The sequence below is a fragment of the Malaclemys terrapin genome, chromosome 2 (genome assembly GCF_027887155.1).
Source record: "Malaclemys terrapin pileata isolate rMalTer1 chromosome 2, rMalTer1.hap1, whole genome shotgun sequence".
Lineage (NCBI taxonomy): Eukaryota > Metazoa > Chordata > Testudines > Emydidae > Malaclemys > Malaclemys terrapin.
This window is the reverse complement of record NC_071506.1, coordinates 163,353,171-163,367,536: the sequence shown is the minus strand read 5'-3', so window position 1 is coordinate 163,367,536 and position 14,366 is coordinate 163,353,171. Positions and strand designations below refer to the sequence as shown.

General features: G+C 47.2%; 1 protein-coding gene across 5 annotated transcripts in view; it reads left to right on the top strand.

Annotated features, from left to right (window-relative positions):
* Nucleotides 1-11: 11 nt before the first annotated feature.
* The window catches only part of ICE1 (interactor of little elongation complex ELL subunit 1), a 75,976-nt gene continuing 61,621 nt past the window's right edge, over nucleotides 12-14,366 (top strand). For 2 of the 5 annotated variants that reach the window (XM_054018242.1, XM_054018241.1), the window contains exon 1: nucleotides 12-403. In XM_054018242.1, the coding sequence (XP_053874217.1) occupies nucleotides 323-403 (81 nt within the window). In that variant the 5' untranslated portion in view covers nucleotides 12-322. The remainder of the gene's footprint in view (nucleotides 404-14,366) is intronic. The other 3 variants (XM_054018239.1, XM_054018238.1, XM_054018240.1) reach the window with 2 other exon arrangements.

The following is a 14,366-nucleotide window of genomic DNA, read 5'->3' as shown; positions in this document are numbered from 1 at the left end:
GCTCCGGGCGGCTGCCCGTAGAACCCCTCGTTAATCTGGGTCCGAGCGGCTCTACGGAGCGAGTCCCTGCTCCGACGAACAGCGCCTCAAGCCGGCTGGTATCTTCCGCTCCCGTGCAGGCGGTTGGGAGGGCACCAGGCGAGGGTCTTTCCTGGCACTGCGTCGCGCTGCATTTCTACCGCGTCTGCCCCGGCCCAGCGCTACGCTGCCGGGGCTGCGGGCGGATGGAGGCGTGCGGCGGCGGCTGGGCACGGCGGTTGCCGAGGGCGAAGCGGCTGCGGGACTGCAGGGCCGTTGCCGGGGACTCTGCGCCGCGGGGACCATGATGCCCGGAGAGGCGCCGGCGGCGGGGATCGCGGCCGAGGCCGCCACGGCCTGTGCGAACTGCAGCGCGCTCCAGCAGGTACCGGTACACCGCACCTGACCTCCGGCTGAGAACGGGACCGTCCCCCTTCCCCACCCCCATGCCGGCTGGGACCGGTATCGGCTGGACCCCGCCCCCCTACCATTATGCAGGTAGCGCCCAACCACCTGCGCTCCTGCCTGCAGCAGACAGCGGGGCCTGCTCCTGTTTTCTGGTGCTCGGGCGGGCGGCGCTGGCTCCCCGCTGCCTCGGGTTAGAGTCCAGCGACCTTCCTGCTGCTGTGGCATTTAACCACAGGACGTGGGAAGAGCCAGTCATGTCTCCCCTCTTCTTGCTGGAGGCTCCGCAGCGGCCCTAGCTCGGCTGATTGGCAGCGTTCTTGGCCTCCACCGGAGCGTGTTGTATTTTAAGTCTTAAAAATAGTCAGTTTAATTCTCAGTCTTGGTATCGTGAACCTTGATATGGCGGGCAGGTGCCGAACCCTCCAGCTGTTAGTAGCCTTTCATGGGAAATAGTGTGGTTAGGAACATGAATTGCGAATGTAAATAGCAAACGGAAAGGAGTCCCGTCACGTGTCTCATAAAAAATCAGAAAAGAGCCCTGGTCTCTATTGTCTCTTTTCTCTAACAATTCCACTAGCGTCACCCTTCTGCACTTTTGGATTTCCTAAGTCTTGGATAGCATGCACTTTTTCAGCTGGATTTTACAAAGATTTTCTTTTTGTAAACTGATTTGATTCCTTTTCTACCTAATCTATTTTACTAATTTGTACAGCACTACAAGTGTGTATGATACTTCACAAAACAGAAAATGGCAGCGTTTCTTCCTAGAAGAGTTAATATTCTTAAGGCTTCAATCTTGGAATACGCTGTGCATGTGTGAGCTCCTACTCAGACATGTAGTCCTATTGACTTTAGTGGCACTCTGCAGAGGCACAGAGGTCTGTCTTCCTATGCAGAACTCATTGCAGAATTGGGGCCTAATTTAAGAATAGGAAAGAGATATGGTAAGGGAGGCTGAAGGTGTTAAGATTATCACTTAAATTAGTGATGCATGCATCTTGAGGGGTACCGTGGGTTTTTCTGTATTTGGTTATGATTTTGAGTAGACACATCACTGAACATCGGCAATACCAGGAGGGATGAGATGGAGTGCTGATGAGAAGTTCAGTGGGGAAACTAACTGAAATACTTTCCACATGGATTGTATTTTCTAAATGAACAACCTACCCTATATTCTCAATTACTGAGGGACAGTCTTACTTATTGCTATATTTACTTTCCTCAACCAACTCTCTGTATAACTTCTCATAAATGATGTACTCGAATACTTGGATGCTAATATCTAAACTAGGGCTGTCAAGTGATTAAAAAAATTAATCGCGATTAATCGTGCTGTTAAACAGTAATAGAATACCATTTATTTAAATATTTGCGGATGTTTTTCTACATTTTCAAATATTTTGATTTCAATTACAACACAGAACACAAAGTGTACAGTGCTCACTTTACATTTATTTATTACAAACATTTGTACTATAAAAAAGAAACTGCAATTCACTTCATTGAAGTACTGTAGTTCAATCTCTTTATCATGAAAGTGAACATACAAATGTAGAATTATGTGAAAAAGAATAACTGTACTTAACTGTAGTCCACGAAAGCTTATGCTCTAATAAATTTGTTAGTCTCTAAGGTGCCACAAGTACTCCTGTTCTTTGTACTTAACAATAAAACAATATAAAATGTTAGTCTACAAATCCACTCAGTACTACTTCTTTTTCAGCCAGTCACTTAGAGTATGGCTACACTTGCAGCTGTACAGTGTTGTGAGTTAAACCTGTCTTCATACAGCTGAGTAGGGAAAGCGCTGCAGTCTGTCCACACTGCCAGATGCCAGCGCACTGTCGTGGCCACATTTGCAGCGGCATTGAGAGTGGTGCATTCTGGGCAGCTATCCCAGCGTTCAAGTGGCTATAATGCCCTTTTCAAAAGGGGTGGAGTGTGACAGGAAAGCGTGGGGGGAGAGAGAGTGGATTTTTGGAGTGTCGACACTGTGTCAGCGCCTTGCAAGTTCCGACCCCCCTCCCTCCTTCACCCCTCTCTCACTCACTGAAAGCAAACAGCAGCTGTTTGTTGCAGCGGCTTGTGGAAATGGACCCCCCCCCGCCTCTCTCTTTAAGCAAACATTAGCTGTGGGTGTTCCAAAGGGAGCCCCCCTGTCTGCCTCTACTCATTCACAGCAAACAGTAGCTGTTTTTTTTTTTTTTGATAAGCAGCTCCCAGAGCGTCTGGAGTTCTCAACAAAACAAAGAGAGGCATCACAACAAAACAAAGAGAGGAAGCTTCACTTAAAAGGATTATGGGGAGTTTCCAGAGGTCAGTCACTGCATAATAAGGTTACTCCCCGTTTACACTGGAGCACCAGCGTCTCAGCCACTCCGCACCAGCTGTAAATCCTCTCGGGGAGGTGGAGTACCTGCAGCGCTGTAGCCACGGAGATACAGCGCTATATGTACCTTGCCAGTGTGGACGGGGAGTGAGTTACAGCACTGTGGGCGGCTTTATTGCGCTGCAACTCTCAAGTGTAGCCAAGGCCATAGACAACAAGCTTGTTTACATTTGTGGGAGATAATGCTACCCGTTTCTTGTTTACAATGTCACCTGAAAGTGAAAACAGGTGTTCACATGGCACTGTTGTAGCCAGCCTAGCAAGATATTTATGTGCCAGATGCTAAAGATTCATATGCCTCTTCATGCTTCTACCACCATTCCATAGTACATACGTCCATGCTGAGGATGGGTTCTTCTCAATAACAATCCAAAGCAGTGGGGACTGACGCATGTTCATTTTCATCATCTGAGTCAGATGCCACCAGCAGAAAGTTGATTTTTTTGGTGGTTTGGGTTCTGTAATTTCCACATCAGACTGTTGCTCTTTTAAGACTTCTGACAGCATGCTCCACACCTCATCCCTCTCAGATTTTGGAAGGCACTTCAGATTCTTAAATCTTGAGTCTAGTGAGTTTTGTAAAATCTGTTGTGAAAGTATTCTTAAATTGAACAACATATGCTGGTTCATCGTCAGAGACTACCGTAACGTAGAATATATAGTAGAATGCAGGTAAAACCACGGAGCAGGAGAAGTACAATTCCCCCGTCCCCCCCCCCCGCCCCCCCGTCCCCCAAAGAGTTCAGTCACAATCCTGCAGGGCTCAAGTAGTGTTTCTAGCTTGTGCATTTTTTCAAAATCCTTATCTGTTGGCACTGATAGATGGTGCTTTGGAAGAACTAATGTGGATGTGATAGTGGCTTTATTATTGCAAAGCAGGTGCTGAATCATAGCCAATGTGGAGTTCCATCTGGCTGAAATATCATGTATGAGAGGTTCTTGTTTCTGTCCATTTGCAGCTTGTTGTATTCCTAGCTCTGTACTGCTAGCTGGACTGTGTTTGAAATGGTCTACAAGTTTTCTACGCTTTGCCAGCACGTTTTCAAAACCACCACCAGTGAGCGCTACTGTAATGGATTGCTGCAGACTGTGAGCAATGCATGTCATGTATTTAAAAGGCAAGCGACTGACTGCTGCTACAATTTTACGTGCACTGTCAGTACACTCTACCTCGATATAACGCGACCTGATCTAACACGAATTCGGATATAATGCGGTAAAGCAGTGCTCCGGGGGGGCAGGGCTGCGCACTCCTGTGGATCAAAGCAAGTTCAATATAACGTGGTTTCACCTATAATGCGGTCAGATTTTTTGGCTCCCAAGGACAGCGTTATATCAAGGTAGAGGTGTACTAATTGTTGCTGCCTTTTCTTGAATATTCTGTTCTTTTGCAACATCCATGAAATGCTCTGCACATGCTTCAGCAGAATGTCTCTCTTCAGTATGGGTTACTGTTAGAGCAAACGACCGCAGTGTCCATGCGGCATCAGTAAGGTGTGCCGTGACACCAAGATAGCTATGATTGCTCTAGGATGTCCAGCGGTCACTAGTCAAAGCATCAGCTAGTGCATTTTTCAGAAGCTCCAACTTGGTAGTCTTCTCGTTGTTATATTGGTCTTTTATTTGTGATACAATGGTTCCTTGGGAGAGCAAAGTGCATGACTGAGTGGAAGATGCAATTTGAATAATATCACTTAGCCCTCTGTCATTTACGATGTTGAGTGGTCTTCAGTCCATAGCTATCCACTTTGCAATAGCATTGGTTAAAGTGTTGTACTTTGTTTGATCCATGGGCTTGTAGCGATCCTGAAATTCTGTAATTGTTATCTGTCGCGGCTGGCTGGATTAATTTGGTGGTGGTGGGTTATCTGTAGCACAAGATCCGGAGGCAAAAGCATGCTTAGAACGTAGGAGGTACTGCAGACTTGAAGTGCTTCTAAGTTATTGGAACTCAGCCTTGCAATAGCTACAGATAAGTCTTTTTAGCCAAAGAACCATCTGGAATCTTTTTAAATATAAACTTCCTATTCAAAAGACCTGAACTGTTGCTACTTTGCTCCATTACCTTTTTTGATATTTAATCACTCCAGATCATGAAAGCACAGTAGAACTGTGTCAGTGTCTGGAATAATTCAATATATTATTCTATATAATCAATATATTTATGTCCTGTTCAAAAGAGTCCTTGCCATGGATATGGAAAGATTTTTACCTCAGGATTAGCATTCAGCATGGGAGTGAATTGTGCAGGAGGCTTTTTTTTTGCCTACTGCTGCTGGGTTCGCCTTTTGTATACTATTTTGTATGTGTCCTTTAGAGGAGTGTTGGCTTATTGAAGGAGTAAGATTTTTTTTTTTTAATCGCAGTACTCTGGAGATGAGAGGGGTGTGAGCTGCTCAAGAGAGAGGTGAATGCTCCTGTTGGGGTGAGTTTCTGAGCTCACCAAGTTCACCTTCTGTTCAAAGAGAGTTTCATCTTAGAAATTTGCATACAGTGTTTGGGGAGAGGAGAAGTAAGCAATGACTTGTGCAGGAGGAGGGCCTGGAGGGCAGGGGGTGACAGTGGGGAGGAGCAAGCAATAACATGTGCAGGAGGAGGATGAGGGAAGTGTCTTGCTGCTGCTTCTGGTTGCGTGGTTTTTGGTACTTGGCTCACCTCCTTTTACTGAGTTAGTTGGGCTCCCTTCAGCTGAGTGAGCCCTTGTTTGCAAGGGAGGATGGATTTTAACCTCAGGAAGAAGCAACAGAGTGTCCTGTGGCACCTTACAGACTAACAGATGTATTGGAGCATACATAAGCTTTCGTGGGTGAATACCCACTTCGTCAGACGCATGTAATGGAAATTTCCAGAGGCAGGTATAAATATGCAGGCAAGAATCAGTTTGGAGATAATGAGGTTAGTTCAATCAGGGAAGGTGAGGCCCTCTTCTAGCAGTTGAGGTGTGAACACCAAGGGAGGAGAAACTGCTTTTATAGTTGGCTAGCCATTCACAGTCTTTATTTAATCCTGAGTTGATGGTGTCAAATTTGCAGATGAACTGAAGCTCAGCAGTTTCTCTTTGGAGTCTGGTCCTGAAGTTTTTTTGCTGTAGGATGGCTACCTTTACATCGGCTATTGCGTGGCCAGGAAGGTTGAAGTGTTCTCCTACAGGTTTTTGTATATTGCCATTCCTAGTATCTGACTTGTGTCCATTTATCCTTTTACGTAAAAGATATGAGGGGCCAGCTGGGCACAATAGGGCACAGGCTGGCTAGGGTGACGATATGTCCCGTATTGGGCAGGACAGGCCTCTTTTTCAGTTATGTGCCAGCCGTCCCTACTTTTTCACCAAAACTGGGCATTTGTCCTGGCAGCAAGGCAGAGCAGAGAGAGATGGCTGCTGCCTGGGGGTCAACTGAAGGTAGCACTGCCTGCCAGCAGGAAAGTGGAAAATTTGCTGCTGGTGAGCAGTGCTGGCTTCAGAGCTGACCCTTGGGTGGCGCAGAGCTGGGGGGGGGGGTAAATTTCAGCCAGGGGAGGCATGGAGCTGGGCGGGGGGGTTCAGCCCCAGCTGCACGTGGCATGGAGCCTCTGGGGAGGGGTGGGGTCATTCCCAGCCCCAGCTGTGGATGGCACTGGGCTGGTGGGGACACCCACCGTGGGCAGTGCAGCGCTTGGGGGGAGGTGGCACGGTGCTTAGCCCCAGCTGCGGGCGACATGGGGCTCAGGAGGGGGTCAGCTCCCGAGTTCAGGGGGAGCCAGCCGCTGCCCCAGGAGGCGTGGGGCTTGGGGGTGCGGGTCAGCCCCAGCTGTGGATTCATAGATTCTAGGACTGGAAGGGACCTCGAGAGGTCATAGAGTCCAGTTCCCTGCCCACATGGCAGGACCAAATACCGTCTAGACCATCCCTGATAGACATTTATCTAACCTACTCTTAAATATCTCCAGAGATGGAGATTCCACAACCTCCCTAGGCAATTTATTCCAGTGTTTAACCACCCTGACAGTTAGGAACTTTTTCCTAATGTCCAACCTAGACCTCCCTTGCTGCAGTTTAAACCCATTGCTTCTTGTTCTATCCTTAGAGGCTAAGGGGAACAAGTTTTCTCCCTCCTTCTTATGACACCCTTTTAAATACCTGAAAACTGCTATCATGTCCCCTCTGTCTTCTCTTTTCCAACTAAACAAACCCAATTCTTTCAGCCTTCCTTCATAGGTCATGTTCTCAGGACCTTTAATCATTCTTGTTGCTCTTCTCTGGACCCTTTCTAATTTCTCCATCTTTTTTAAAATGCGGTGCCCAGAACTGGACACAATACTCCAGCTGAGGCCTAACCAGAGCAGAGTAGAGCGGAAGAATGACTTCTCGTGTCTTGCTCACAACACACCTGTTAATACATCCCAGAATCATGTTTGCTTTTTTTGCAACAGCATCACACTGTTGACTCACATTTAGCTTATGGTCCACTATAAACCCTAGATCCCTTTCTGCCGTACTCCTTCCTAGACAGTCTCTTCCCATTCTGTATGTGTGAAACTGATTTTTCCTTCCTAAGTGGAGCACTTTGCATTTGTCTTTGTTAAACTTCATCCTGTTTAACTCAGACCATTTCTCCAATTTGTCCAGATCATTTTGAATTATGACCCTGTCCTCCAAAGCAGTTGCAATCCCTCCCAGTTTGGTATCATCCGCAAACTTAATAAACGTACTTTCTATGCCAATATCTAAGTCGTTGATGAAGATATTGAACAGAGCCGGTCCCAAAACAGACCCCTGCGGTACCCCACTCGTTATGCCTTTCCAGCAGGATTGGGAACCATTAATAACAACTCTCTGAGTACGGTTATCCAGCCAGTTATGCACCCACCTTATAGTAGCCCCATCTAAATTGTATTTGCCTAGTTTATCGATAAGAATATCATGCGAGACTGTATCAAATGCCTTACTAAAGTCTAGGTATACCTTATCCCTAAGGCTCGTTATCCTATCAAAGAAAGCTATCAGATTGGTTTGACATGATTTGTTCTTCACAAATCCATGCTAGCTATTCCCTATCACCTTACCACCTTCCAAGTGTTTGCAGATGATTTCCTTAATTACTTGCTCCATTATCTTCCCTGGCACAGAAGTTAAACTAACTGGTCTGTAGTTTCCTGGGTTGTTTTTATTTCCCTTTTTATAGATGGGCACTATATTTGCTCTTTTCCGGTCTTCTGGAATCTCTCCTGTCTCCCATGATTTTCCAAAGATAATAGCTAGAGGCTCAGATACCTCCTCTATTAGCTCCTTGAGTATTCTAGGATGCATTTCATCAGACCCTGGTGACTTGCAGGCATCTAACTTTTCTAAGTGATTTTTAACTTGTTCTTTTTTTATTTTATCTGCTAAACCTACCCCCTTCCCATTAGCATTCACTATGTTAGGCATTCCTTCAGACTTCTCGGTGAAGACCGAAACAAAGAAGCATTAAGCATCTCTGCCATTTCCAAGTTTCCTGTTACTGTTTCTCCCTCTTCACTAAGCAGTGGGCCTACCCTGTCTTCGGTCTTCCTCTTGCTTCTAATGTATTGATAAAAAGTCTTCTTGTTTCCCTTTATTCCTGTAACTAGTTTGAGCTCATTTTGTACCTTTGCCTTTCTAATCTTGCCCCTGCATTCCTGTGTTGTTTGCCTATATTCATCCTTTGTAATCTGTCCTAGTTTCCATTTTTTATATGACTCCTTTTTATTTTTTAGATCATGCAAGATCTCGTGGTTAAGCCAAGGTGGTCTTTTGCCACATTTTCTGTCTTTCCTAACCAGTGGAATAGCTTGCTTTTGGGCCCTTAATAGTGTCCCTTTGAAAAACTGCCAACTCTCCTCAGTTGTTTTTCCCCTCAGTCTTGATTCCCATGGGACTTTACCTATCAGCTCTCTGAGCTTACCAAAATCTGCCTTACTGAAATCCATTGTCTCTATTTTTCTGTTCTCCCTTCTACCCTTCCTTAGAATTGCAAACTCTGATTTCATGATCGCTTTCACCCAGGCTGCCTTCTACTTTCAAATTCTCAACGAGTTCCTCCCTATTTGTTAAAATCAAGTCTAGAACAGCTTCCCCCCAGTAGCTTTTTTCAACCTTCTGAAATAAAAAGTTGTCTGAAATGCAGTCCAAGAATTTGTTGGATAGTCTGTGCCCCGCTGTGTTATTTTCCCAACATATATCCGGATAGTTGCAGTCCCCCATCACCACCAAATCTTGGGCTTTGGATGATTTTGTTAGTTGCTTAAAAAAAGCCTCATCCACCTCTTCCACCTGGTTAGGTGGCCTGTAGTAGACTTCTAGCATGACATCTCCCTTGTTTTTACCCCTTTTAGCCTAACCCAGAGACTCTCAACACTTCCGTCTCCTATGTCCATCTCTACCTCAGTCCAAGTGTGTACATTTTTAATATATAAGGCAACACCTCCTCCCTTTTTCCCCTGTCTATCCTTCCTGAGCAAACTGTACCCATCCACACCAACATTCCAATCATGTGTATTATCCCACCAAGTTTCAGTGATGCCAACAATGTCATAGTTGTATTTATTTATTAGCACTTCCAGTTCTTCCTGCTTATTCCCCATACTTCTCACATTTGTATATAGGCATCTAAGATACTGGTTTGATCTTTCCTCCCAGTTTTGTCCTGACTCTCCTTTCTCTCTGCCAATATAGCCCACACTCCCTCTCGTTTCCGACCCATCTCCCCGGTCTCCATGTTCCCCACTTACCTGTGGGCTTTGCTCACCTGTCCCCGTCGAACCTAGTTTAAAGCCCTCCTCACTACGTTAGCCAGTCTGTGTCCAAATAGGGTCTTCCCCTCCTCGAAAGGTGAACGCCATCTCTGCCTAGCAGTCCTTCCTCAAATAGCATCCCGTGGTCTAGGAAGCCAAAGCCCTCCTGGCAACACCATCTTTGCAGCCAGGCATTCACCTCCATGATGCATCTGTCTCTGCCCGGGCCCCTACCTTTGACAGGAAGAATTGAAGAGAATACCACCTGCGCTCCAAACTCCTTCACCCGTACTCCCAGAGCCCTGAAGTCACTCTTGATCCGCTCAGTGTCACACCGCGCAGTATCATTTGTGCCCACATGGATGAGTAGCATGGGGTAGTAGTCAGAGGGCTGGATAATCCTCGACAATGCCTCCGTAACGTCTTGGATACGGGCTCCCGGCAGGCAGCATACCTCCCGAGATAAAATGTCAGGGCGACAGATGGGCGCCTCCGTCCCCCTCAGGAGAGAGTCTCCGACCACCACTACCCTACGTTTCCTATTCGCAGTGGTGGCAGCAGACCTCCCAGCCTTAGGGGTACGAGGCTTCTCCTCCTTTACTGTAGGGGGTGATTCCTTCTTTCCTGTATCAAGAAGAGCATAAGGGTTACCTATTACCACAGCAGGAGGGTTCGGAGCAGGGGTGGAGCACTGCCTGCTGCCAGAAGTAACCAGCTGCCAGTGTCCACCCTGAGCCATCTCCTCCTCCACCAGTGGTGTATCAGCAGTCCTGTGTACTGGGACAGCTACCTCAGCTGTCTCCACATGGATGGCACAGAGCTGGTGGGGGAGACCCCACCATGGGCAGTGCGGAGCACGGGGGGGGTGGAGGGAGCTGCGGGTGGCACGGGGCTCAGCTTCAGCTGTGGGGGACTTGCGGGGTGGTAGTGTCAGCTCCTGAGTTTGGGGCAGGGGGGCAGCTGCAGCTCCAGGCAGCACGGGGCTTGGGAGGTGGGGTCAGCCCCAGTTGTGAGTGGCACAGGGCTGGAGGAAGAGATCCCAGCATGGGCAGTGCGGAGCTGGGTGGGCGAGGGGTGTCAAGGCTGTATCCCCACTTTGAACTTTAGGGTACAAATGTAGGGGCCTGAATGAAAACTTCTAAGCTTAACTACCAGCTTAGCTCTGGTCTGCTGCCACCATCCCCAGAATTCCCATGCCTGGGAAGCCTTGAGAAACCTTCACCAATTCCCTGGTGAATACAGATCCAAACCCCTTGGATCTTAAAACAAGGAGAAATTAACCATTCCCCCTCCTTCCTCCCACCAACTCCTGGTGAATACAGATCCAACCCCCCTGGGATCTAAAACAAGGAGAAATCAATTAGGTTCTTAAAAAGAAGGTTTTTAATTAAAGAAAAAGATGAAAAATCATCTCTGTAAAATCAGTATGAAAATTAAGTTTGATTTCCCTGTAAGGTTAAAGAGCTCAGAGGACTCCCCTCTAGTCTTAGGTTCAAAGTACAGCAAACAAAGATAAACACTCTGGTAAAAGGTACATTTACAAGTTGAGAAAACAAAGGAAAACTAACACACCTTGCCTGGCTGTTTACTTACAAGTTTGAAATAGGAGAGATTTGTTTAGAAAGATGTGGAGAACCTGGATTGATGTCTGGTCCCTCTCAGTCCCGAGAGCGAACGCACTCCCAAACAAAGAACACAAACAAAAGCCTCCCCCCCCCCCCTCCCCCCAGATTTGAAAGTATCTTGTCCCCTAATTGGTCCTTTGGTCAGATGCCAGCCAGGTTACCTGAGCTTCTTAACCCTTTACAGGGAAAAGGATTTTGGAGTCTCTGGCCAGGAGGGATTTTATAGTACTGTACACAGGACAGCTGTTACCCTTCCCTTTATAGTTATGACACGCCCCCCAAATCACAGATAGTGTTGGAGGTTCGGTTCCACACTGGCTGTGATTTTTTTCCTGGAGTTCTAGGAGAAAACAGAGTTAATAAGAGACATGTACCTTTAGACATACTACTAATTTATATAAAAACTAACAATATGTTTCATTCCAAGAACAATTGTTAACCAGTTAACTCTGGGAAACTTTCCCAGGAGAGTGTGTTGTATTTCAAAATCAAAATCTTGGAGAGCTAAACTCCACCGAAGAAGTTTTTTGTTATTTCCCTTGGCGGTATGAAGCCACCGTAGCGCAGCATGGTCTGTTTGTAGTTGGAAACGTCGTCCCCAAACATATGGGCGTAGCTTTTCCAGCGCGTACACAATGGCGTAGCATTCCTTTTCGCTGATTGACCAGTGGCTTTCCCTCTCAGACAGTTTCTTACTGAGAAACACGACAGGATGGAATTCTTGATCCGGTCCTTCCTGCATTAAAACTGCTCCCATGCCTCGCTCGGACGCATCTGTGGTTACTAGGAACGGTTTGTCGAAGTCTGGGGCCCTTAGCACAGGGTCAGACATGAGTGTTGCCTTAAGCTGGTTAAAGGCCTTTTGACACTCATCAGTCCACTGAACTGCATTTGGCTGTTTCTTTCTGGTTAGGTCTGTCAGCAGGGCGGCGATTTGGCTGTAGTCGGGTACAAATTGCCTATAATATCCAGCCAAGCCTAAGAAGGATTGGACCTGTTTCTTAGACTTTGGAACCGGCCACTTTTGGATAGCATCCACTTTGGCCTGTAGGGGATTTGTAGTTCCTCGACCCACCTGGTGCCCCAGGTAAGTCACTCGGTTTTGGCCTATTTGACACTTTTTAGCCTTAACAGTTAGTCCTGCCTGCTGGATGCGCTCGAAAACTTTTTCCAGGTGTTCTGCCCATGAATCAGAAAAAATGACCACATCATCGAGGTAGGCAACTGCAGATTCTCCCAATCCCGCTAGGAGACCATCTACAAGTCTTTGGAAGGTGGCGGGTGCATTTCGCAACCCGAAAGGGAGTACATTGAATTCATACACCCCTGCCTGGGTGACGAAGGCTGACCTTTCCTTAGCGGGTTCATCTAGTGGTACTTGCCAGTACCCCTTGGTTAAGTCTAAACTAGAGATGAATTGGGCATGTCCCAATTTCTCCAATAGCTCATCTGTGCGTGGCATTGGATAGTTGTCAGGACGAGTTACAGCATTTAGCTTACGGTAGTCCACGCAAAAGCGTATTTTCCCATCTGGTTTCGGAATTAGAACCACTGGAGATGCCCATGCACTCTTAGAGGGGCGGATTATACCCATCTGTAGCATGTCCTGGATCTCCCTTTGTATAGCAGTTTTGGCATGAGGTGACTCCCGGTAGGGTGGGGTTCTAATTGGGTGAGCATTACCTGTGTCAATGGAGTGGTATGCCCGTTCGGTCCGTCCTGGAGTGGCTGAGAAAATTGGCGCAAAGCTTGTGCACAGCTCCTTGATCTGCTGTCGCTGCAGACGTCCAAAGGTCGTGGAGAGGTTCACCTCTTCTATGCCACCATCCTTTTTTCCTTTGTAGTAGACACCTTCAGGCCACTCCGCGTCATCTGTTTCCTGGGCTGTAAACTGGCAAACGTTTAATTCTCTGGAATAAAAGGGCTTAAGAGAATTAACATGGTATATCTTAGGCTTTATGTTGGAGGTGGGGGAGGCTATGAGATAGTTAACAGCTCCTAGGCGCTCCTGGACCGTGAATGGTCCTTCCCACGACGCTTCCATTTTATGGGCCTGGAGCGCCTTTAAGACCATGACTTGGTCTCCTACTTTGAAGGACTGTTCTCTGGAATGTTTATCATACCAGGCCTTTTGCTCTTCCTGAGCATTCTTTAGGTTTTCTTTAGCAAGGGCCAAAGAGTGTCGGAGGGTGCTTTGTAGGTTGCTTACAAAGTCTAGAATGTTAGTTCCTGGAGAAGGCGTAAACCCCTCCCATTGCTGCTTCACCAACAGTAATGGCCCCTTAACCTTGCGGCCATACACAAGTTTAAATGGTGAAAACCCTAAACTGGGATGTGGTACAGCCCTGTAGGCGAAAAGCAACTGCTGCAACACTAGGTCCCAATCATTGGAGTGTTCATTTATGAATTTACGTATCATGGCCCCCAAAGTTCCATTAAACCTCTCCACCAGGCCATTGGTTTGATGGTGGTAAGGGGTGGCAACCAAGTGATTCACCCCATGAGCTTCCCACAGGTTTTCCATGGTCCCTGTCAGGAAATTAGTTCCCGAATCTGTAAGGATCTCAGAGGGCCAACCTACCCTGGCAAAAAGTCTGCTAATGCCTGGCACACACTTTTAGCCCTGGTGTTGCTTAAGGGTACTGCTTCCGGCCATCGGGTAGCAAAATCCATGAAAGTCAGTACGTACTGCTTTCCTCTGGGTATCTTCTTTGGGAAAGGACCCAGAATCCACAGCTACTCGCTGAAATGGGACTTCAGTTATGGGTAGTGGCTAGAGAGGGGCTTTAACCTGGTCTTGGGGCTTTCCCACTCGTTGGCACACCTCACAAGACCGGACATAATTAGCAATGTCCTTGCCCATTCCCTCCCAGTGGAAGGACTTCCCCAACCGGTCCTTGGTTCTGTTCACCCCAGAATGGCCACTGGGATGATCATGGGCTAAGCTCGAGAGCTTTACCCGATACTTAGTGGGAACTACCAATTGTCTTTGAGGATGCCAGTCTTCCTGGTGCCCACCAGAAAGAATCTCCTTGTATAAAAGTCCTTGTTCTACAACAAACCGGGATCGGTTAGAAGAGCTGAGAGGCGGTGGGGTGCTCTGCGCCACCGCCCAAGCTTTCTGAAGGCTGTCATCTGCTTCCTGCTCGACCTGGAACTGTTTCCTTGATGCTGGAGACATCAGTTCCTCCTTG